The 25,174-nt window shown below is 40.8% G+C and overlaps 1 protein-coding gene across 1 annotated transcript in view; it reads right to left on the bottom strand.

Annotated features, from left to right (window-relative positions):
- HECW1 (HECT, C2 and WW domain containing E3 ubiquitin protein ligase 1) overlaps positions 1-25,174 on the bottom strand; it is a 440,869-nt gene that overhangs the window by 154,537 nt on the left and 261,158 nt on the right. The window contains exon 6 of the mRNA XM_041773230.1: positions 1,235-1,310. Within this exon, the coding sequence (XP_041629164.1) occupies positions 1,235-1,310 (76 nt within the window). The remainder of the gene's footprint in view (positions 1-1,234; positions 1,311-25,174) is intronic.

Consider the following 25,174-nt stretch of genomic DNA (forward strand, 5'->3'; position numbering starts at 1 on the left):
TTACTGGCGTTTTAATTGGGATTGCAATGATTCTATAAAAAAATCGAAATCTTGACAATACTGAGTTTTTTACTCTATCAGCATGGCATATCTCTCCATTCTTTAGTTCTTTAATTTTATTCATCAGTTTTGTAGTTTTCCTAATACAGACCTTGTACATATTTTGTTAGGTTTATATCAAAGTATTTAATTTTTGGGGGTACTAATATAAAAAGGCATTGTGTGTTTAATTTCAAAATCCATTTGTTCATTGCTGGCATACAGAAAAGAAATTGACTTTTTTGCATTAATCTTGTATCCTGCAATCTTGCTGTAATTGTTTACCAATGGATCTTTAGGCATACATTTTTTTATCAGGGCTCATTTAACATGAAAATGCCAGTTGACTGACTGTCTCCCAAGGACACTCATGTATTTCATGTCTGTGGTCTTAGATCTCTGACATTCGTGGCCTGCAACATTTATTGATTTGACAAGCAAAGGCAAGCAGTTTTCCAACTGTGTTCTTTGGAGTCCTAGAGCTTCATGCCATTGTGTCTCCTCAAACATTGCTTAGGATAGAATTTAGTATATAGGGCTCTGAGCTTTGTATATCATTTTAGGTAGGGTAACTTAGTTTTTTTTATATATATATACTTTTAATTTTGGAATTATTCTAGATTTACAGAAGAGTTGCAGAGATAGTACAAGGATTTTCCATATAATTTTATCCAGTTTGCCTCATTGTTAATTTATTACAGAACTATGGTCCATTATGAAAGCTAAGAAATTAGATCACTCAACTAAATACTATTAACTAATTATATATTTATTTGGATATCACTAACTTTTCCACAAATGTACTTTTATGAGCAGCTTAATTCTTATCTGTTTTACCAATTGAACTTCATGTGAAATTTCATTTAGACAAGGAGTCTGCTGGCTGCTTCCCTCCAGGCTTTCCCCTATCTCCACTTAATAAAGTTTTAAATAATGTTAGTGACGATGGAGGCAAAGTAAAATTACAGCTTTTCTTCTCATCATCTCAAATTTAGCATCTATTACTTCAATATCTTTATGAGGTCAAGGAAAATGGAGCAGATATTTTTATTTTTATTTTTTTACAGATGAGCAATTGAGGCACATAGAGGTGCAGTAACCTCTATGTAGGTAAGAGTCAAATTGAAGTAGGTCTCCTGACTGCCGGTTGACCTTCATATTGTCTCCACAGGGCCTTCAGGTGAGCAAAACATACCTGAGAGAGAAAAGCTGATCAGCCTCCGACTTCCTTGCCCTTGGACAGTCTCATCAGAGCCAATGCTTTTAAAAATCTGTAAGAAGAAGGAAAATGGGAGACAAGCAAAACAAGCATTGAAATATATACTCACTGCAAAACAAACATGCTTAATCACAGTTATTTTTCCAACTACAGCCTACAAACACAACAGTGTTGTGATTTTATTAGGCTACTATTGATTAAAACAAGCTTCTAGCAATCTAACGTCTTTCCCAGTAATAGAGGATCTGCTAGTGGGGATGAAGGGTATTTTTCAGAGTAATGGAAATCAACAAACACAATTACTGTAATATTAGAGGCTCTTTGTAACTACTTATGTAAACAACATCTTTTCACATTCAAATTTGCAAAAAGTATTTATTAAAGCAGACCCTAAGGCAATAGAAGGATAGGTCAATAGATGTTTACTCTTGTAATTATAATGTGTTTCCATTTAGCAAAGTATACTATTAAACTGCTGTACCTCCATTTCTTCTGATCTGTATTATTATCTAGGGATTTCCAGGAAATCTTATGTATTAGGGAAGAGCCTGAGCATAGTATTAAGAAACTACTCTGACGTCTCTCTTATTTAATTGCTTTCCTGGGAAATTTCAGAACATAATTGTTACATGGGTTATCTGTAAGTCTAGTAGGTATTTGAAAGCCAGGTTGCTAAAATGTTTTATTTTCCCTCATTGCTCAATACATATCTATCTGCTAATGTATTAAACAGAACAGCTGGAGTCCTTGCTTACATTTTCTTCTAGGAAAGTTCTGTTCAGTAATGATTCTGAACATTTATTCAAAGCAGATTTACTGTTTGATACATTGCATTTGCAGAAAATAATTTTAAAAATCAAAGTATTAAGCAAATTCATACAGTGTCTACTTTTTAGAAGATAATCTGTACCAAAGAAGGAAAACAATAGAAAACTTGATGACCTCTAGCTCAGTCTATTTGTTGTAGGTTGCGTGGCTTGTTTCTCTTTCTACTGCCTTTCAGTAGCCTTGATGCTATAAGACTGTGATTGGATGTTACCATCAAGTTACCTTTATAAGACTTGAGTGTAATGACTGGGCATCACTAGGGCTACAGCTTTGGCCCAGGAGAGTACAAAGAGATTTTAAGAAAACCTCTGCACATTGAAGCTGGTGCCCCTGGTGTGCCTATATGCTTGGCTGCAGCTTATGTGCAAATCTTCTCAGTATGCCTGACTTTAGACCCAAATGTAAGGTGCATCTCAGGGCTGCTGGGCTGCTTAGCAGGGGCATATGGAATGGATCTTGGCATCAAGTGAGGTAAGAGACAGGTCTGTTCTCTAAGAGTCTCATTGGATAATAAAGAATCAGAGGAAGACATGGCCTGCGATTTGTGGGTTGGGAATGTGAGCTGGTTCCAAGGCATTATTTCCTTCAATTTGGAAAGCCTGATCCTTCCTACCCTTTGTTCTTCACATTGCCTGGATGACACAGGGCAACAGAGGTCAACAAACAGCTCAGAAACTGCATCCTCAGGCTGGACCACTCTCTTGACTCTTGAAGTGGCCTATACATGTAGGCATATATCAAAATTCCTTAATGTCATATATTTTTCTTCTTTGTCAGACCTGTGTGCAGACAAAGGCCATAGGAGCTCTTGGCAGGCTGGCCACACCCCTTATACTGCGGTACCAACCTAAGTAGGACAATGACAATTATCTTCCTAATTCTAGTTTAAAGGTACCAACATGTAGCTTATCTTCTCAGAATAGAAGTGCCTTGAAGACACAACAAAAACTATACTTTTAATATAGACTTGTAGAATTATAAGTCTAAACTATGTGGATTCCAATTTCAAAAAGTGTAGGATTAAACTATGCATTTCATAATAGGCTAACATGAGCTTAAACATGCAATTATAACAAAGAATAGTATGTGCGTTCCTTCATGTTTAAAGCATGAATATTTTGCTTCTTCATATTTAAATATTCCTCTGCTATCCAGGGTATTTATAAAAAGGTTCTTCATGTTTATGGCCTCAAAAAGAGACATAAAGACAAAAAGAGAAATGTGTATTTTTCAGAAGCTACTAAGCTCCAAGGCGAGACACACATCTAAAGCTCCATGGAAGTCGACTTCACTCATGGCTTTCTGCTAACATTATTTACAAAGTCATCTTGGCACCACGTTGATGATACGAACAGGCAGGCAATAGCAGCTGGGGTAAACATTTTCCAGGAAGTAAAGAGGCTTGTCTGTCTCAGGAAGGTTCTGCATCCTGACTTCTTGCTTGAGGTGAGTTCCAGGGGCGAGTCTGAGGTTACAAACACTCTACCATTTGTTGACTGGGAAGACAGTGTGAAGACTCAGCAGGATAGTTCAGCCGCCAACACAGGTGATGATGAGGCACATTACCAGACTGCTCATCTTCTCAGGTCCACAGGTTCTCTTACTTCCCTGTGCTCTTCCTCGGGTCTGATGCCTCACGGTTACTCTAACCAGTGGGTGCTGGGTCCTGAGATCCCCTCTCAGATGCAGCCCTGTTTGTTTCACACACAAATGTTTCCACAACAAAGCCTGCTTGGCAAATGGCTTCACAGATTCAAAGCCGGATCTGTTGGTGGTGTGTGGAAGATCCCGTAGGATACTGAGAAGGCCCTTGGCGTTGAATTAATGGCTCTGGGGTTAATTCTGATGTATCTCTCCTACTCCCATTCTCATTTTCTCTTTATGTCCACCTGCTTGAAGGGTTACAAGTATGAGTCCACACCACTGTTGCATACTCCCAAAGTACAATTCAGTAAAAAATAGAGTGGACATCAGGCCTTTTGGCCCTGGCAGGGGACCTCCTGCTTCAGTGGTATGAAGATGTGTAGCTGTGAGGACTAGGCCCCGTCCACCTTAATGCTGCCATGTTTTTTAAACTCTACTTTTCCTTTCATGGTACCACCTCATGAAGATGAGGCTGTTTGCTGGAAACACACGTGCCTCAAACACACGGTCACATAAGCATGTTGGCCTGCATCCTCCATCTTCCAGCCTCTGAGGACACTGAGTTTTCTCAGACAGGTGCACTCTCCTTCCCAGGGGTAGGCAGGTGTGCCCGGGGGCTAGGGTGCCTGTCATGGAGCATCGACTGTACTCAAAATTTAGGCCAAAACTAATCTAAAGACATATATGAAGAGAGTTAGAGTTGAATACAAAATAGGTGTGTATTTTGAGGTAAAAAAGGAATTTTCAAAGAACCCTCTTGCATGTGAAAGGTGACTCAGTTGTTTTTCTGAACATCCCAGACCTGGCTTTTCTTCCTCAAGTAAAAGCTGGAAAAGCTCCATGTAGCACACCCGGCATTTCCAACAGGGGTGTGGCCGCGTTATGCCCAATTCTGATGCATTAACTCCATTTGTACATCCACAATTATTCTCAAATCATTGTAGAATGACTCTTCACCCTAAAAATGCTGACAGGGTTTGTTTAGTTACAGAACAATTAAGCCAACAATGATGTCAGAAATTGAGATTCATGACTTCACTGAACCTTTATTTATTTACCTAACCCAGATAACTCTGATTTTCCTATAAATGAAAAGTGCTGGGCTCCATAGATTGATAACGTGCATCTAAACTAAAAATCAGGTGCCAAACTAACACTCCACTACAGATAATAAAATGTCCAAGCTGTGGCATATTAGCAGCCGAAAGCAGGGAATTACAGGTTCCGTTTTAGATCAGAGATCAGTGATTCCTGCACAGTTCAATATCTTTTGCCTCCAAGGAAAATCTAGCAAATAATCTGATACGCTTCCAAGTCACCTTAAAAAACATCAAAAATATCAAACAAATCCAAGTCCCAAGTTCCATTCCTACCACCAAAGCTCTGAAGTATCCAAATATGCAAATAATAAACAGAGAAATGTACTAGAAATATTTATAGAGCACTTTTGAGTATATTTGCTCCATTGAATCCTCATAATACAATTATTTGGTGGTTAAGCAACTCATTTCAAGTTCTCCAGCAGAAAGGTCCATAAACCTAAAGTGCAAAGTCATCTTTAGGGGCATAAAAGAATAAAGTATTAAATTTTAACAGCCACATCCCAGGCAATTGGCCCAAGCCAAAGGGACACCCGTGGTGGAAGACTTACAAGGCCCTTGGAAGGGGGCAAGAGACAAGTAACAGCAATGAAACCTGATTATGTGCCAAGCACAGAGCCAGTTCTTCCAGACACACTCTTTTAACGGTTTGCAAATGACGCATCATTCACTCACCACCAGTTCACAAATATGAAAACTGAGCTCAGAACAATTTGTTGACTTCCCAAAATTCACCTGGGATGAATCAATCTTTGGTTCCTCTGACTTGAATAGAATGAGTTGCAGAACCTGTCACAGTCTGTCAACCCCATGAGGCCATTTCTTCAGACCCAGGCTGGTGGCTCAGCTCTCAATCTGTTCCTATTCTCTCTGTTTCTCTCTGCCTTCTGATGCTGCTGTCACCAAGCCAGCTTCCAGAGTGTTCACTGCTCCTACTTCATTGCCTTGATGGCAAGACATGGGCTTCCTAATCTCAGGGCTCTGCTGCTAAACACTATGGGCAAAAAGAGAAGGGTTGGAAAAATGAGGGATTCCTCCTAGTTTTCACCGTGTGAATTGAACAAAACATGTTAGTTATTTAGGGATGATCTTCTTTCTCTGACTACTTTGGGCGATACAAGATTGCGGATATTAGCCAGGAGCAAATGTGTTTGGGGCAAAGGGCTGCCCTGTGTGAGAGGCTAGGCATTTGGCTCTCGATGAAGAAAGTGAGGAGACTGTAAGAAGCACCACACCAATGAGAATGCTGGCTGGAAGTAAGCAAATCCTGGGTGTTCCCTGATGATTTTTAGTTTTTCTAGCTATTTTTGGAAAGGTTTTAATTATTTATTCATGACAGACACACAGAGAGTGGCAGAGACACAGGCAGAGGGAGAAGCAGGCTCCTCACAGGGAGCCTGATACAGGACTCGATCCTAGGACCCCAGTGTCACACCTTAAGCAACCAGACGCTCAACCATTGAGCCTCCCAGGTGTACCTTTTCTAGCTACTTTTTAAGACATAGTTTCTTGTGTAGTGCAGACTGTTCTGAAAATAGGGGTATAACAAACTCTCCCAAATTCTAAGATATAGTTGAGTCATTCTGTTTGTTCTGGGGCTGAGGTCCCTGAGGTCCCAGGCATCAGACTCACCTGCAGAGCTTGATAAACTATAGATTGCCGGGCCTCATCTCAAAAGGTCTGACTCAGTAGGTTTGAGGAAGGCCCACGAGTCTGCATTTCTACCAAGTTTCTAATGCTGTTGGGGGGACCACACTTGGAAAAGCATCAGTCTTGTGTCTACTTCTTTCAAATGGTAATAGAAAAACGTCTTAGATTTGTCTGTAACTCTTATCTCAAACTATCTTCCAAGCACCAGAAGCAAGTTCTGTGATACCTTGGCCCATGGAGGCCCCATGCCCACTGCTCAAGCCTTGTACTGATTAGGAGCTGTTTTTTTTTTTTTTTAATTTTTATTTATTTATGATAGTCACAGAGAGATAGAGAAGCAGAGACACAGGCAGAGGGAGAAGCAGGCTCCATGCACTGGGGGCCCGAGGTGGGATTCCATCCCGGGTCTCCAGGATCGTGCCCTGGGCCAAAGGCAGGCGCCAAACCGCTGCGCCACTCAGGGATCCCCCTTGTACTGATTAGGGACAAACAATCCAATTCTCTGCAGATCTCACTTCCTTATCTGGATAACAATCACCTAGCCAGTTGGTTCCTCAGTCTGTGATGGGTTCTTCGCTCTACTCTCTGTTCTCTGTGAAGTGATCACTGTTGCCTGGTTCAACTGGCAAAAGGCACTCTTGCCCTCACTGGGCACAAGTGATGCTGCAGGCTATATGGCCCCATGACATGTTTTCTTTAACCAATACAACAATTGAATTTTATTTTATTATTATTTTTAAAGATTTTATTTATTCATGAGACACAGAGAGAGAGCTAGAGACATAGGCAGAGGGGGAAGCAGACTCCCCACAAGAAGGCCTAGGACCCTGGGATCATGACCTGGGCCAAAGGCAGATGCTCAACCACTGAGCCACCCAGGTGCCCTGCAACGGAGTTTTTTAAAGAATTAGTTTCCAATGTATTTTTAAAAATCAAAGTATTTATTTAAAATGTGGGTTTCAGATTTTTTTCAGAATATCCAGCAGCAAGCAACTGAAACTGAAAAGCAGCAATACCATATCTTCCCAGGCCTCCTCTCTGGAGCCGCCTTCACCAATCCTAAGACACTCATTGCTTTCCATGTTAATGCTGTGAAATCAGGATGTGGCTAATCATTGATGCATCTTATAATTACAATTGGAAAGCTTTTTCCAGCATGGTGGAATGAATATCAATGATGCATCTTAATATCCACAGCATTTTAGATTCCATAAATGTGGTACCAGTTGACTCCCTGAAAGCTTTTGAATCCTTGCTCTGATGTGTATGTAAATGTGTGTGTGTATATGCGAGTATGCATTTATGTCCATATGGATAAAGACTATTTATTTATTCATGAGGGACACACACAGAGAGGCAGACACATAGGCAGAGGAAGAAGCCTAATGTAGGACTCGATCCCTGGCCCCCGGGATCACCACCTGAGCCAAAGACAGATGCTCAATGACTGAGCCACCCAGGTGCCCCCCAAATTGACCATTTTAAATGGAACAATTCAGTAGCATTTAATATTCACAGTGTTGTTCAACCACCCTTCTATCTAGTTCTTAAACGTTTCAAGGACTCCAAGTAAAACCTTATACCTAATGCCCAGTAAGCATTTTCTTCTCATCCTCCTCTCCTCCCCAGGAAGCCTCCAGGTTGCTATCTCCATGGACTTACATGTTTTCTATATTTCATATAACTGGAATCATACAATATATGGTCTTTTGTGATTGGATTCTTTCACTTAGTGTAATGCTTTTGAAGTTCGTATGAATCCGGGTTTTCCAGAAAAACAGAACCAATAGGGTGTATGCATACATATAATAAGGAATTGGGTCACATATTTATGGAAGTTTACAAATCTAACATCTGCAGTCAGCAAGCTAGAGACTCCAGAGAGCTGATGGGAGAAGTTCCAGTCTGAAAGCCAGCAGCCTCGAGACCCAGGAAGGGCTGATGATTCAGTCTGAGACCAAAGGCAGGGAAAAACTGACATCCCAGCTAGAAGGCAGTTAGGTAGGAGGAGGTTAGGATTTTTGTTCTCTTCAAGTCTTCAGTTCATAGAATGAGGCCCATGGACATCAGGGAGGGCGATCTGCTTCAGTCTATCAATAGAAATGTTAAGCTCACCCAAAAGTACCCTCACAGAAAAACCCAGAATAATGTTTGACCAAACATTAGGGCACTCTGTGTCCCTGTCAAGTTGACACATAAAATTAGCCATCACACGGTTTGCCCATGTGGCAACATCCATCAGCATATTAATCCTCTTTATGCCTGAATAATCCATTGTATATGCCACAGTTGTTTGTTCTTGTTGAAACCCTGTCAAATTATTTTTTCCCCTAGCTTTGAGATATGATTGACATATAACATGACATATAACATAACATTATAAGCTTAAGTAGTACAATGTACTGGTCTGATACACGTATATACTGCAAAATGATTACAACCACAGTGTTATCTAACACCTCCATCATGTCCTATAACTTCTATTTCATTTTTGTGGTGAGAACATTTAAGATCTACTCTCAGTAACTTTCAAGTTCATAATATAGTATTATTATTATTTTTTTAATAATAAATTTATTTTTTATTGTTGTCCAATTTGCAAACTTACAGAATAATACCCAGTGCTCATCCCGTCAGGTGCCCCCCTCAGTGCCTGTCACCCGTTCACCCCCACCCCCCACCCTCCTCCCCTTCCACCACCCCTAGTTCGTTTCCCAGAGTTAGGAGTCTTTATGTTCTGTCTCCCTTCCTGATATTTCCCACACACTTCTTCTCCCTTCCCTTATATTCCCTTTCGCTATTATTTATATTCCCCGAATGAGTGAGACCATATAATGTTTGTCCTTCTCCGATTGACTTATTTCACTCAGCATAATACCCTCCAGTTCCACCAACGTTGAAGCAAATGGTGGGTATTTGTCGTTTCTAATGGCTGAGGAATATTCCATTGTATACATAGACCACAGCTTCTTTATCCATCATCTTTTGATGGACAACGAGGCTCCTTCCACAGTTTGGCCATTGATCAATGGAACAGAATAGAGAACCCAGAAGTGGACCCTGAACTTTATGGTCAACTAATATTCGATAAAGGAGGAAAGACTATCCATTGGAAGAAAGCCAGTCTCTTCAATAAATGGTGCTGGGAAAATTGGACATCCACATGCAGAAGAATGAAACTAGACCACTCTCTTTCACCATACACAAAGATAAACTCAAAATGGATGAAAGATCTAAATGTGAGACAAGATTCCATCAAAATCCTAGAGGAGAACACAGGCAACACCCTTTTTGAACTCAGCCACAGTAACTTCTTGCAAGATACATCCACGAAGGCAAAAGAAACAAAAGCAAAAATGAACTATTGGGACTTCATCCAGATAAGAAGCTTTTGCACAGCAAAGGATACGGTCAACAAAACTAAAAGACAACCTACAGAATGGGAGAAGATATTTGCAAATGACGTATCAGATAAAGGGCTAGTTTCCAAGATCTATAAAGAACTTCTTAAACTCAACACCAAAGAAACAAACAATCCAATCGTGAAATGGGCAAAAGACATGAAGAGAAATCTCACAGAGGAAGACACTGACATGGCCAACACGCACATTGGAAAATGCTCTGCATCACTTGCCATCAGAGAAATACAAATCAAAACCACAATAAGATCCCACCTCACACCAGTGAGAATGGGGAAAATTAACAAGGCAGGAAACAACAAATGTTGGAGAGGATGCGGAGAAAAGGGAACCCTCCTGCACTGTTGGTGGGAATGTGAACTGGTGCAGCCACTCTGGAGAACTGTGTGGAGGTTCCTCAAAGAGTTAAAAATAGACCTGCCCTACGACCCAGCAATTGCACTGCTGGGGATTTACCCCAAAGATTCAGATGCAATGAAACCCCGGGACACCTGCACCCTGATGTTTCTAGCAGCAATGTCCACAATAATATAGTATTATTAACTATAATCATCATGCTCAACATCAGATCCTCAGAATTTAATTTATCTTATAATGAAAGTTGTGCCCTTCGACCAAAATCTCCCCATCATGCCTCCACTCTCCACCCATGATAACCACTACTCTCCTACTCTCTGTTTCCATGAATTTAGCTCTTTTAGATTCCACATACAAGTGATACCATATAGTATCTGTCTTTGTCTGTCTGACTTATCTCACTTAACACAATGCTCTCAAGATCCCTCCATGTTGTTGTTGCAAATGGCAGGATTTCCTTCTTTCTTATGGCTGAATAATCTCATATATATATACACACACACACATATATACATACACATATATCATATTTTCTTGATCTGTTCACTCATTGATGAACACTTAGGTTGTTCCCACAGTTTGGCTGCTCTGAATAATGCGGCAATGAACATGGCAGTGCACATCTCTCTTCAAGACCCTGTTTTCATATTTTTGGATATATACCAGAAGTGGGATTGTCAGAGTATATGGAAATTCTTTTTTAATTTTTTAAAAGATTTTATTTATTTATTCATGATAGACATAGAGAGAGAGGGAGAGAGGCAGAGACATGGGCAGAGGGAGAAGCAGGCTCCATGCAGGGAGCCCAATGTGGGACTCGATCCCGGGTCCCCAGGATCACACCCTGGGCCAAAGGCAGGTGCTGAAGCACTAAGCCACCCAAGGATCCCCTTTTTAAAAATTTTTTGAGGAGCCTCTATACTGCTTTCCAGAGTGGCTGCATCAATTTACATTCCAGCCAACAGTGCACAAGGATTCCTGCTTCTCCACATCCTCACCAGCATTTTCTCTTATCTTTTTGATGGCCATTTTAATAGTTGTGAGGTGATAATTCACTGTGGTTTTGATTTATGTTTCCTTGTTGATGAGTGATGTTGTGCATCTTTTCATGTGTTTGTTGCCTATCTGTATGTCTTCTTCGGAGAAATGTCTATTCAGATCCTCTGCCCATTTTTAAATTGGATTGTTTGGGTTTTGGCTATTGAGTTCTATTAGTTCTTTATATATTTTGCATATTGACACCTTATCAGATACATGATTTGCAAACACTTTTTCCCACTCTGTAGGTTACCTTTTCATTTTGTTGATTTTTCTTTTTCCGTGCACAAGTTTTTTAGTTTGATGTCTCACTTATTAATTTTTGCTTTGTTGCTTGTGCCTTTGGTGTCATATCCAGCATATCATTGCCAAGACCAATGTCAAGGAAATGTTTGTTTTCTTTGAGGAGTTGTATGGTTTCAGGTATTTCACTTCAGGTTTTAATCCATTTTGAGTTAATTTTTGTGAATGGAATGAGATAAAGGTCTACTTCATTTTTCTACATGTGATTATCCAGTTTCCCTAATACCATTTATTGAAGACACAGTCCTTTCCACATTGAGTATCTTGACTTCCTTGTCAAATATTCGTTGACTATAGATATAAGGATTTATGTCTGGGCTCTTGTTTCTTTTCCATTGGTCTATGTTTCTATGTGTATGCCAGCACCATCTTGGCCTGATGACTATAGCTTTGCAGTATGGTTTAAAATCACGAAGTGTAATATCTCTAGCTTTGTTCTTTTTCAGGATTTCTTTGACTATTTAGGGTCTTTTGTGACTCTATACAAATTTTAGGGTTTATTGGAATTTTGAAAAATATTGCACTGAATCTATACGTTGCTTTGGGTAGTTATAAACATTTAATGGTATTAATTCTTTGCTCCATGAACATAGAATATCTATTTTTTGGTGTTTTCTTTAATTCCTTTCATCCAAGCCTAGTACCTTTCAATGTACAGACTTTACTTCCTTGGTTGAATGTATTTCTAAGTATTTAATTGTTTTTGATACTATTGTAAATGAGATTTTTCTCTTTATTTCTTTGATATTTTCTGATAGTATGTGGAAACAACCAATTTCCATATGTTGATTTTGTATCCTCTAACCTTACTGAATTTGCTGACTAGTTTTAACAGTTTTCTCCTGGTCTTCAGGATTTCTCGTGGTCTTCAGGATTTTCTATATACAACACTGTATTTTTTTAAAAAAAGATCATATCACTGCAAACAAAGACAATTTTACTTTTTCCTTTACAATTAAGATGTATTCATTCCATTTTCTTGCCTGATTACTCTGGCTAGGACTTCCAATACCGCGCTGACCAGGATAGGTCAGAAGTGGGAACCCTTATATTATTCTTGATAGTAAAGAAAAAGCTTTCAACCTTTCACCATTGGGCTTTCACTCTGGGCTTGTAATATACAGCCTTTATTATACTGAGGGATGTTCCTTCTATGCCCAATTTGTTGTATTTTTTTTTATCATGAAAGGATGTTGTATTTTATCAAATGCTTTTTATGCATCTATTCACATGATCATATGATGTTTATTTTTCATTATGTTGTTTATTTTACTCATTGATTGATTTGTATATATGAACCATTCTTGCATCCCAAGGATAAATCCCACTTGGTCATATTGTATGATCCTTTTAGGGTACTGTTAAATTCTGTTTGATAATATTTTGTTGAGAATTTTTCCATCTATATTTATGAAAGATATTGTTCTGCAGTTTTCTTTCTTATAGTGTCCTTATCTGGCTTTGGTTTCAGGGTAATACTGGCCTTGTAGAATGAGTTTGGAGGTATTCCTTTCTCTTCATTTTTTTAAGTTTGAAAAGCACTGGTGTTAATTCTTTAAATATTTGACAGGAAAAACCAATGAAACCATCTGGTCCTGGGCTTTTTGGAGGTGAGGTTTTAGATTACTGATTCAATCTCCTTGCTTGTTATTGAACTGTTCAGATTCTTATTTCTTCATGATTCAGTTTGGTAGGTTGTATGTCTCTAGGAATTTCTCCATTTCTTCTAGGTTATAAAATTTGTTGGTGTATAAATATTCACATTAATCACTTACTATCCTTTGTATTTCTGTAGTATCAGTTAGAATGTCTTCTCTTTTCATTTCTGATTTTATTATTCCAGTCTTATTTCTTTTGATCTTAGTCTGTCTAAAGGTCTGTTGATTGTATCTTTCAAAAAAGTTAGTTCTTTGTTTTATTAGTCTTTTCTATTTTTTTGGGGGGGGTCTTCATTTATTCGTGCTTGGATTTTTGTTATTTCTTTTTTTCTGCTAACTTTGGGCTTAGTTCTTTTTTTCTGTTTCCTTTAAAGTATGAATTTAGGTTGTTTATTCAATCATTCTTTTTTCTTAATGTAAATATTTATCACTATAAAATTCCCTCTTAAAACTGCTTTTGCATGGATGCCTGGGTGGCTCAGTGGTTGAACATCTGCCTTTGGCTCAGGGCGTGATCCTGGGTCCTGGGATCAAGTCCTGCATCTGGCTCCCCATGAGTGTCTCTCATGAATAAAAATCTTTAAAAAGAAAAGCCTGCTTTTGCAGCATACTGTAGGTCTTGAAATGTCGTATTTCCATTTTCCTTTTTCTCAAAATATTTTTAAATTTCCCCTTTGATTTCTTCTTTGGCCTGTTGATTGTTTAGGAATGTGTTGAGATCTATCTATCATCTATCTATCTATCTATATCTATCTATCTATCTATCTATCTATCTATCTATCATCATCTATCATCTATCTATCATCTATCTAGTTGCTATATGTTCTTGATAAATAGACCTCTTTGTAATTATATGATGACTTTTGTTTTTTTATTACAATTTTTGGTATACACAGGGATGAAGATCAGCCATGTGGCTTGAGGGTGGCATCTTACACTTGCATAGCTGCAGAGGCCTAGGCTGGCTGCTAGAGTGGTTTGCAGGCTCTGTTGGGAGGCAGTAGAGATTGAGCTAAGAGGGACTCTGGTAGTTTGTGTTGGCAAACACAAATACTTATGGGGCAAAAGCTGGTAAAATCTGGAGGGGTTCCTGCCACGGCTGAGCTGGTCATTAGTTCCTGTTACAGTGGTGAAAGCTGCTGGGTTTATCTAGAGAGCAGGTCACTGTGAACTACAATTGCTCTTGCTGCATGCTGCTATGGTTGACCCTACTTTTCTTCCTTGTTCTTAGCTATCTCTATACAGCTCAGCTTTGCTGGTCTGGGTGTGGTGAAATCCAAGTGCTACCTTCGTTGGTGCCTTGAAAGACTGAGGTCACTCACTCTTTTCTTCCTTTCCTAGAGAAGGGAACTCTTTGTACCTGGGGAGGTTCCCTCTTGGTGCTGAGCAGTGTCAGCCTGGGGAAGTGGACAATGCAGCCAAAACAAAGTTGTCTTCCTTGTGTGATTATTCTTGGGACTTTTGTTCACTGTGTTGCTGACGTTTCTTAAGTGGACTCCACAACTTTCTTAGAGCTGTTTCTGTTCATGGATAGCGAACTGTGGATCTTTGTGGGGTGACAGAAGGTGGAATCTCCTATGCCACTACCTCGATGACATCACTCCCATAGTTTCTTGCTTTGGTATTTAACCAAAAAATTTATGGAGCTTATGATAAGCAGACATACTACTGGGTGATAACAGCTGAGTCTGAGTCCATACACCCCTTTCTCTGCCAGCTCTTCCTCACTGTGTGGCCCAGGCCAAGACAATCAACTTCTCTGATTCTCTTTCCCTTTCTATCAAACGGAAGGCAGAACAGAACCTATCTCTCCGAGTTCTCCTCAAGACATAAATGAGGTGGTGCATATAAAACACTCAGCACAAGGGCTGGCACACAGGAAGTGGTCCCAATTAGGCCAGTGTTATTATTTATACTGTTCCTTATTTTTTAGCTTCTGACCTTTTATTGTTAAGTATTATGTTAGCAGATTATCTAATATTTGATTCTTTATAATAAAGAATGTGAAGCATAAAGAGGTCAATCGAGAGACCTGTTTGGTTTGCTGTGAAAAAGAGGTGTGACCACAAGGTAGTCTGAAAGCTGCCTCCTTGCCTTCCATATGTCTGGGTTGGTTTATTGCTCAGTCAGTCTCTTATAAATTCACACTTCAGGTCAACAAATGCACTGTTTGCTATGCCATGCTCATCTGGATTAATTTAATATACTTGGAATCTCGTCCATGTTTTTCTATCCTCAGTTTTCCAACAAATTCATGTCAAGCTGCTGCTATTTTAATCATTTTGTGAATAACACCGGCCTTCATGAGACAAAAAAATAGAAGCAACTGTGTGGTAAGCTTGTATTAGCTTCTACACCCTTCAGTTGGCTCAGACAACTGACTAGCACATCTCCGTCATCTTGGAGCTGGTCTGAGGGACCATGGGCCTGGGATTAGGGGTTACAGAGCAACAGCAGGCAGAGGGAGGTGGGCGTGGGCAAAACTCCTGAAAAGCTTCCCTCAGAAGATATGGGAAGCATGTAGGGAGTTTTGAGCATCTCCCTGGTTACTTTGGGAGAAAGATGAACTTACGGCAAGCACTTGGCAGCTCATGGGTAAGGACATGTGACAGCACTGCTTCTTCAGAGGCGGTGTGTGTCCCTGGGAGCGAAATCTACATAATACGGGTAGTTAGGAACTCTGGGTGGAGTTGGCTTTGCTCCTCTCTTTCTTCCTCTATCTTCACCCCCCCACCAAGAAAAAAACAAAACAAAACAAAACAAAACAAAAAACTGAGAGGACTGAGGGAGGGGGCTTTTAAGCCTTGTGGCAAGCAGAATTTTAAGAGGGGCCCCAAGACTTCCTGCCCCTGGTACACCAGCCCTGCATCATCTCTGGGACTACTCCTGTGATTAGGTGATGGGTTATGTCACAGTTGACTTTGAGAGAGGGAGATTGTAAGGTGTGTCTAATCTAACTATGAGCCCTTAAATTTGGGTTAGAGGCCAGGGAGAGAGGGGGAGTCAGAATTCCAGAGTGAGAAGGGTTTAATGCACTGTTGCTGCTTGATGAGCCACCAAGGAATGGGAACTACAACCACAAGGAACTGAATTCTTCCAACAAAACTGAGCTTGAAAGCAGAATCTTCCCCCTGGGACTCCCAGATGAGAACTCAGCCTGGCTGATGCCTTGATTTTGCATTTATCTACAGTCCACTGAGCAGAGAATGCAGCCATCATGTGCTGTTTTAAGCTGCTGGCTTTGTGGTAGCTTGTTACACAACAATAGAAGACTAATACAACCTTCTTCACTCTATTTCCAAAATGAGCCAGAGCTCATTTTCAGCACATTCACATGCCTTGTGAGAAGTATCTGTCCAATCTTAGAACCAACAGATGTACTTCTCCTGAGCAACTGTGGCCAGTTTTTATCCCCTGGTAAAACATGGACTGTATAACTGGACGTGTTCCTCTGTTAGCAAGGACCACATAGCTGTGTGCCCCCACCACAGCCCCTGTAAAACATGTACCCACCTTTGTCATGATCATGCTCACCAGACCCAGGAGTCCACTCTTCACTGGCTACAAGTACATGCTTGTATAATCTATGAGTAGCCTGATATCTTCTTTGGGGCAAGGCAGGGCATGTGTGTGTCCACACACACTCTCACACACAATTTTCCCTGTTTTCAGACTCTTATGACACTTTGTAGGGGCAAGAGATTGACAGCTCATGATTAACAACTGGATCTACTGCTTTAAATTTAAAACACCTGGAAAGGTGTTTAGAAGGTAAAGAAAAAGACACTAACTATACCATTTGGAAATCTAACTAACCTACTATCTAAAAATGAATTCATTCTATGTCTCTTAACTTCTTGAAAATACGTATGTGTGTATGAAACATCATTTAGCAGATAGAATAACTTATGTTGCATATTATAAACATGTATATGTATGTACATGTGCATATATACATATGTATAAACATATAAAACTTACCTCTCTAGTCTCCTTGAATGACAATCTCCCCTTAAGTAACAATTCTTTCATGACCCTGTGTTCCTCCCATATCCACAACCATTTTGTGTGCTTTATGCACTGATAGGTCATACTTTTGCTAAGGCCAAACCATGGCAGAGTATATTCTGAAAGCCAGGGGAAAGAAGTTGGGGAAAGGTGCCACAAAGGTACATGATGAGAAGAATGGTAGTTGGAGAGATGGGGTCAGGGGACTGCTGTGTGTGTGTCACACAGGGAGAACCACCCACAATCTCTCTCCTGAGGCCCTGGAATGCCACGGGGGACTTGGCATCTTCCATTAAGGAGCTGATGTTTTGACAGACAATGGATTGCTTCAATACGATGCAGTTGGAAGTATGGTCCAGGTTTGCTCTTGAGGCTGGACATTCCTGAACTGCGTATCTTTGGATGAGGTGGAACGAGCCAGGGGAGGAAGTGGAGGAAGGAGGCTGCAGGCAGAGAATTGCAGCAGCAAATGCACAGTGATGCAAACTAGCCTGGTGTTCAGGAGCCACAAGCACTGCCATCCCTGGGCTGGAAAGCGCTGTGATCCTGAGACTCTGCAGGGGTCAGGAAATGGAGACTGGTGCTGCCATGTGTAGGGCATTTAAATTTATTTATGCCTTATTTTTATTTCATGTTTACTGTGGTATATGTTTAGGAATTTGACCTTTACCTACAGGCAAGAGAGAGCCACTGAAGGTTTGGTATGATCCAAGTATTTTTTTGGTAAATAACTTTGTATTTAAATCATCAAATTTACTTTAAAAAGGAAGACATATTCATTGCAGAAGCTTGGTGATGCTCTGGACAGGAGTGCAACACTTAGATTGTGCTCTGAAGGCTCCCATGGTCACAACCTGGAGGCTGCAGCACAGGCGGTTTCTGTACCCACATCAAGTCTCTCGAAACCCAAGGAGGTGAACCCTTGGGGGGTGGCATGAGCATCTGTCCTTAAAATTCCCTAGGTGAGTCCAGGCTGAGAACCATAAAATCAGAAGGCACACGACCGAGGACACTGCAATGGTCCAGGCAAAGCATGACGAGGGTCCCGATGGTGTGGAAGGAGATGGAGAGGAGGGGCCCTAGCTCCATTAAGTGGTAAATGAGGGTGCTCAGGGAACGAGAGGAGCCCTGTCGTCACATTCTTTTTGAATTTAGGATCTTGCTCTACTAGATTATGAAATTCCTTAAATCTATTGTCCTTGTAGACCTGGGCTTTGTCTTTTACCACCAGCAAGTGCAGCTAAGGAGGGAAGGGTGCCAAGAGTTAGGTCTTTGCCTCTAAACCTATGAGGTTGGAGGGGAAAAAGAAATTGCTTTAATTTTGCTTTATAAAAACAGTTGTTAAATTAATTTACTGAAAACCTTTGGGTAAATTATCAGCTGCTGTTCCACATGGGTCAAAAGTCTGCTGAGTGAAAGAAAAGGACTGCCCTCTGCACAGAGCTCTTTGTTGGCCCCCACTCCCTCTGACTGAACAGAGCAGCAATGTAAGGGATCACCCAGAGAGGGATGGCAGGGTTCATCCATTTCAGTGTTTGGTGAGACTGTGACAATATTTACTCCTCATCAAATGAAAGATATTCCTGAAAAGATGCCTATAAAATGATTTTGCTTCTGCACAAACCATTTCCCCCTCACCGACTTGCTTTAAAATTTCTAGGACATATTCTCATGTAAAAATATATTTATGTTAAGGCAAAAATGTGCCTTACTATATCCACACTATAGGATAGACAAATGCTGAAAGCATCTCAGGCATCATTTCATCTCATCCTCAGACAATCTTTCAACAGTCGTTTGAAGTGGGTCCTATTTTTGTCACTTACCTATATCATTGTAGACTCAGGAATTGAACCTCAAAGAAGTTTAGTAACTTGTCCAAGGCCACCAAGTGAAGTGACTGAGCCAGGGCATGGACCCATGCCTAATGGGTACAAATGTTTTGTGGGGGGGCCTCCCACATGCCAAGTATTGTTCTAGCCAGTGCCAGGAAACAGCCCTGAATAGCACAGGCAGGTGCCTCCCAAACCCTAGAGGTTACACTCTAACAGGGAGCAAACACAGAAAAATTATAACACAAACCAAAACAAGGCATGACAGAGAATGGAGAGCGACTGGAGGTGTGTGGGGAACAAATATTTTACTTTGGGTAGTTACAGAAGCCTGCTCTGAGGAGATGATACTGAGAAAAGTCCTAAATGGAGAGAGACAGAGAGAGAGAGAGAGAGAATGAATGAATGAATGTCATGTCAATATCTGGGGAAATGTTCCAAGTAGAGAGATATGAAGTGCAAAAGGCCCTGAAGACAAACCAGCTTGTTGTATTCAAGAGTCAGAAAGACAACCAGTGAGGCTAGAATTAAATGGAAAACAAGGGGGCAGCCGTAGGTTGACCATCCAGGGGCAAACCATCTGGGATTTGAAGGGGATGCAAGAATGCTGTTTGGAAAAAAAGGCAGTTTTGAGCAGTTATATCACATAATGGCTGGGGAAAGTTCCAGTAGAGGGGAGAATTGACTACGCAGGAGACAGGTACTAATTTCAGTTAAGAAATCAGAGAAATCAGAGTTTCTTAGAAGGCAGGACGGGATGGGATGCTGCACATGTGGGGAGGCTGACCTGGCAGTGGTAACAGGAAGGGGGCATTGCCCTCAGGCAGGCAGGCTAGGAGACGGGTTGAGGGAGGGCAAGTTGGTTGTGTTCTGATCGCCTCCAGCTTCTCAGTGAAGGAAGGCAAGTGGAGGAGGGCTGAGGTTTGAGGAAAAAGAATAAAATGTGACATAGCCCTCTCTAAGTGGGGGAAAGGCAGAGAGGTTCCGGGGAGTGCTACAGAGCCCTTCAGATCTGTGCTCCTAAGACTAGCAGAAGGATCTTCTGAAGCCTAGAATCAAGTAAGGAGTAAGAACTGGGTTTAACAACGGCTGGGTTTTGCCAGGTGACAGGGACAAAGGGTTAAAAGGGGCAAACGATATATTAGATTGACACTGGTAGCCAAGCAGTAACACGAGAGGCGGGGTGGGGAAGAGGGCTGCCAATGGGGACAGGATGACCCAAGAGTCACGTACCCTGGGAACTGAGGGTTTGGAAGCGATGCTGTCACGGGCGCTGTGAGGGTGTGGAGCAGAACCACGGGAGCCCATGGCTGGCGTAGATTGGTGTTAGGAACTGAGAAGCCAGAGTGTGGGACGCAGCGTCTCTTTTACAGGATATGGAAGCCATCGTGTATCATCAGGAGTCACAACAGAATTATCTTTCACCCCATGTTATAGGACAACTTTGGATGGTAAAGAACGGTGGTCACTGACTTCTGTTCATGCTGCTACATGAGCTTCGACCGATAGAGGACCACACCCTGGACCCATAACGCCCACTTCTGACCCTTAACTCTACACGAATAACCCTGCTGGCCAGGAGTATAAACCCATCTCAGTTTTTTGACCTCCCTACATACTGTTTAGGAAATACAGGGTAATGGGATAGTTTCTTTAATGTTTGGTGGCTAAGGAGAAAAGCATTAGGCCAATTTTAATTTGTATGATCCAAGTAAGAAGAAAAATTATGACGAAATGGTAATATCCATTTCTTTATTCCATTGTCCCCCCCCCCATATTATTATTTTTTAAGATTTTAAGAGTAGGGAAATAAGTGCATGAAGGGGTCAGGAAAAAAATGTGCGTACAACTGTTGGGGTTGGGTATCTCATTCCCAGCTTCAGATGCACACAGTGAAGTAGGTCAAAGAGCCGGAGTTTGAATCCAGTTCTGTTTGTCTTCAGTGTGCTCTTAACTTCCTACTCCTATTAGCCTAACAAATTATGTACCTGTGTGTGCACACACGGACACACACACACATATGGACACCCGTAAGCAAACATTAGCCGCCACATCCTATACCTGGACTGTACATTGCCCATATTTTCTTTTTAGTTCAAAGTACTTCATCATGCGCATCTGGACTGAGAGAACAGTGGAGAATCTTCCTAAGGCGGGTTATCTGGGAGCATTGCACCCAAAAACCACACGCAGTATAAGTAGCTCTTTGAAAAGTCAGGTTCTCCGGCTCTTGAATAAACCTCCTCCAACGAGTCCCCTTTCTCCTCACCCCATAGTTACTGTGCGCATATGGAAGCAAAATCACCTTATGTTAGCTCTTTACGTCCTTAAGAAAAGACTAACTAAAGAGTCTAGAAAGAGAAAGAAAGGGTCTAGAAGAGAAAAAAGGTCTAGAAAGACATTGCTAAAAAGGGTCTAAGAGAGCATAATGACTTAAAATAGCTAGATTTAGGGATCCCTGGGTGGCTCAGCGGTTTAGCCCCTGCCTTCGGCCCAGGGTATGATCCTGGGGTCCCAGGATCGAGTCCCATGTCGGGCTCCCTGCGTGGAGCCTGCTTCTCCCTCTGCCTCTCTCTCTCTCTTTTTCTCTGTCTCTCATGAATAAATAAATCTTAAAAAAATAAAATAGCTAGATTAAAAAAAAATCTTAGGTTAACGTTGGCAACTTTAAGCAAGGATGATTTTTTTGTTACTCTGAAAGTGTGACACACACATACTGTATCCTTGGCCAATAAAATTAAATTGGCTCCAGTTAAACTCAAGGAATTCTCCACAACCAGCTAGTGACTATATAGAAATGCATCTATTGGGTGGATCAATAAACACAGCCATACACCGAAGCATTCACGCTAAGGTTCTACTGACCTCCTCCGAAATGCAGACAGAGTAGCCTTTTTTCAGAAAAGAGGGTTGCAGTCAAGAACGCGGAAAGAGGAATCATCCACAGCCCTGGGACAGTTGTAGGAACACCCAGAGGTTAGATCCACTTTAGATCCTAGGGCTGCCTGATAATTATGACTTCTCTTTGGTGGGAACACAGAGAAGGGCCTCTCCACACACAATCATGCCTGAAGGCCTTATTAATTGTAGGGTTTCTACCCTTTGTCAAAAGTAACATAGAAAAGCTCCAAAGGAGAAAAAGTAATTATCTCTGTGCATTAAAATGCAAGGATTTGATTCTGATTTTTTGAGGCTCTAAGGAAACAGCAACCGGGAGGATGCCTGACCTGCAAGTGCTGGTCCTGGCTCCTCGGTCAGCCGCAGTGGCCTAAATGTGAGGCCTTTCATGGCCCCGTACAGGTAGTCAGAAGACAAGGGGCTTACTGATCTACCAGAACCCGAGGTGAACAAAGAATTCTTGAATAAGCACATTTTGAGAGCTTGGCTCCTTCGGCCCTGTGTTTTGAAGCAAAGAAATGAGGCGATTAGAGTCAAATCACCAGCTACTCAACCTGAACGTCACTTTCCTCATAGATCAAGGATGACAAAAATGTTGATGGCAGTTTGCCGCACATGACAACCAGGGACTCTGAATTAAGTTTGAAAATGTGATTGGTGTAAGGGAGGGGTGGCCTTCCTGGGGGTGAGGATGTCTCTGCATCTCCCACATGTGGCCTGTTATTTTTCTGCTTGAGGTGAGGAAGAACTGAACCCCTCCCTTCCAAGGCCCTGGTGTATCTCTGCCCAACCAGGATGCTTTTTGGACTACATTCATTCAGTCTGTGTACAGCTCAGATATAATTTATTCAATCAGCTCTGTGAGATCCTTGGGAAGTAAGAATCTACATTTTCTCAGGACGTTTTCCCTAAAGGAAGGTGTTTCTTTTTTTCCTCCCCCCCACCCCCCAGAGTGTGACCCCTGAGTTGAATACTGGAACTGAAAGTTGTAAATCTGGAATTACGATCTTTATATTTGAAATTTTTAATCCTCCAATGAAGTGGTAATAAAGAGAGTTTTTATAGAAAGGCCATTTGGGATTTAAAGACCAGAAAGTTTTCAGGTCGATTTTTGCCAACCTGATGATCATTTATTGGGCACTTACTGTGTAAAGGCACTGTGGCAGATGAGAACCCACATAACCCAAGTGCTGCCTGGGACTCCCTCCCTGGGAGGCTTGTTAAACTTTCTCCAAACACTGGCTCCAGGGCTGAGATAATCAAATACCTTTTACTTTCTGTGAGTTCCTAAGGCTCTTAAGTGGTAGGATTACTGGTGGTATTTCTTTTGTTGTTGTTGTTTATATGTATTTCCAAAGAGCATATACTATTTATATATTTTTAAAATGTTAAAAAGGATGATATACTATATACTTATTTTGGTCCAATTTTGATTTTATTTTTTTTCTCACATTTTTGAAATTTAAATTCAATTAATTACTATATAGTGTATTATTAGTTTCAGATGTAGAGTTCAGTGATTTGTCAGTCTTATAAAACACCCAGTACTCATTACATCACACGCCCTTCTTAATGTCCATCACCCAGTTACCCCCATCACCCACCCCCCTCCCCTCCAGCGACTCTCAGTTTGTTTCCTATGATTAAGAGTCTCTTACGGTTTGTCTCTTACTGATTTTGTCTTGTTTTATTTTTCCCTCTCTTCCCCTATGATGCCGTTTTGTTTCTTAGATTCTATATATGAGTGAGATCATAGGATAATTGTCTTTTACTGATTGACTTACTTCGCTTAGCATAATACTCTCTAGTTCCATCCATGTTGTTACAAATATCAAGATTTCATTTTCTTCGATGACTGAGTAGTATTTCATTGTACATATACATATACACACATATATAACCTCGATTTTATCCATTCATCTGTCAATGGATATCTAGGCTCTTACATCATTATTTTGCTGTTGTTGTTGTCTGATTGCTGAAGCTAGGATTTCTAGTAGTAGGTTGAACAGTAGTGAGAGTGGACATCCCTGCTGTAATTCCTGACATTAAGGGAAAAGCTCTCAGTTTTTCCCCATTGAGGATGATATTCATTGTGGGCTTTTCACAGATGGCTTTTATGATATTCAATTATGTTTCCTCTGTCCCAAGAGGGGATTAAAACTCTTCAGAGTTTAAGGATGCTGTACTTTGTCAGATGCTTTTTCTGCATCTAAGAGGACCATATGGTTCTTGTCTTTTCTTTTATTAATGTAGCATCATATTAATTTGCAGATGTTGAACCACCGTTGCAGCCCAAGAATAAATCCCAGTTCGTTGTGGTGAATAATCCTTTTAATGCACGGTTGGATCCTATTGACTAGTATCTTGTTGAGAATTTTGGCAGCTATGTTCATCAGGAATATTGGTCTGCAATTCTCCTTTTTGATGAGGTCTTTGGTTTGGGGATTAAGGTAAACCTGGCCTTATAGAAAGAGTCTGGAAGTTTTCTTTCTATTTCTATTTTTTAAAATATTTTATTTATTCATGAAAGACACACATAGAGAGGCCAGAGACGTAAGCAGAGGGAGAAGCAGGCTCCCCATGGGGAGCCTAATGTGGGGTTCGATCTCAGGACCCTGGGATCACAACCTGAGCCCAAGGCTGATGCTCAACCACTGAGCTACCGAGGTGTCTCCCATTTCTATTTTTTGAGACAACTTCAGAAGAATAGGTATTAATTTTTCTTTAAATGTTTGGTAGAAATCCCCTGGGAAGCCATCCATCACTGGAATCTTGTTTTTTTGGGAGGTTTTTGATGAATGCTTTAATTTCCTTTCTCGTTATGGGTCTGTTCAGGTTTTCTATTTCTTCCTGTTTCAGTTTTGGTAGTTCACACATCTCTAGGAATGCATCTATTTCTTCTGGATTGCCAAATTTATTGGCATATAGTTGCTCATAATATGTTCTTGGTGTTAGTTGTGATCTCTCCTCTTTCGTTCATGATTTTATTAATTTGGGTCCTGACTCTTTTCATTTTAATAAGTCTGAGCAGGGGTCTAACAATCTTATTACTTTCAAAGAACCAGCTCTTAGTTTTGCTGATCTGCTCTACTGTTCTTTTGGTTTCTATTTCATTGATTTCTGCTCTAATCTTTATTAATTCTCTTCTCCTGCTGTTATTTATTCTTTATCCAGCTCC

Source organism: Vulpes lagopus, chromosome 11, assembly GCF_018345385.1.
Source record: "Vulpes lagopus strain Blue_001 chromosome 11, ASM1834538v1, whole genome shotgun sequence".
Classification (NCBI taxonomy): domain Eukaryota; kingdom Metazoa; phylum Chordata; class Mammalia; order Carnivora; family Canidae; genus Vulpes; species Vulpes lagopus.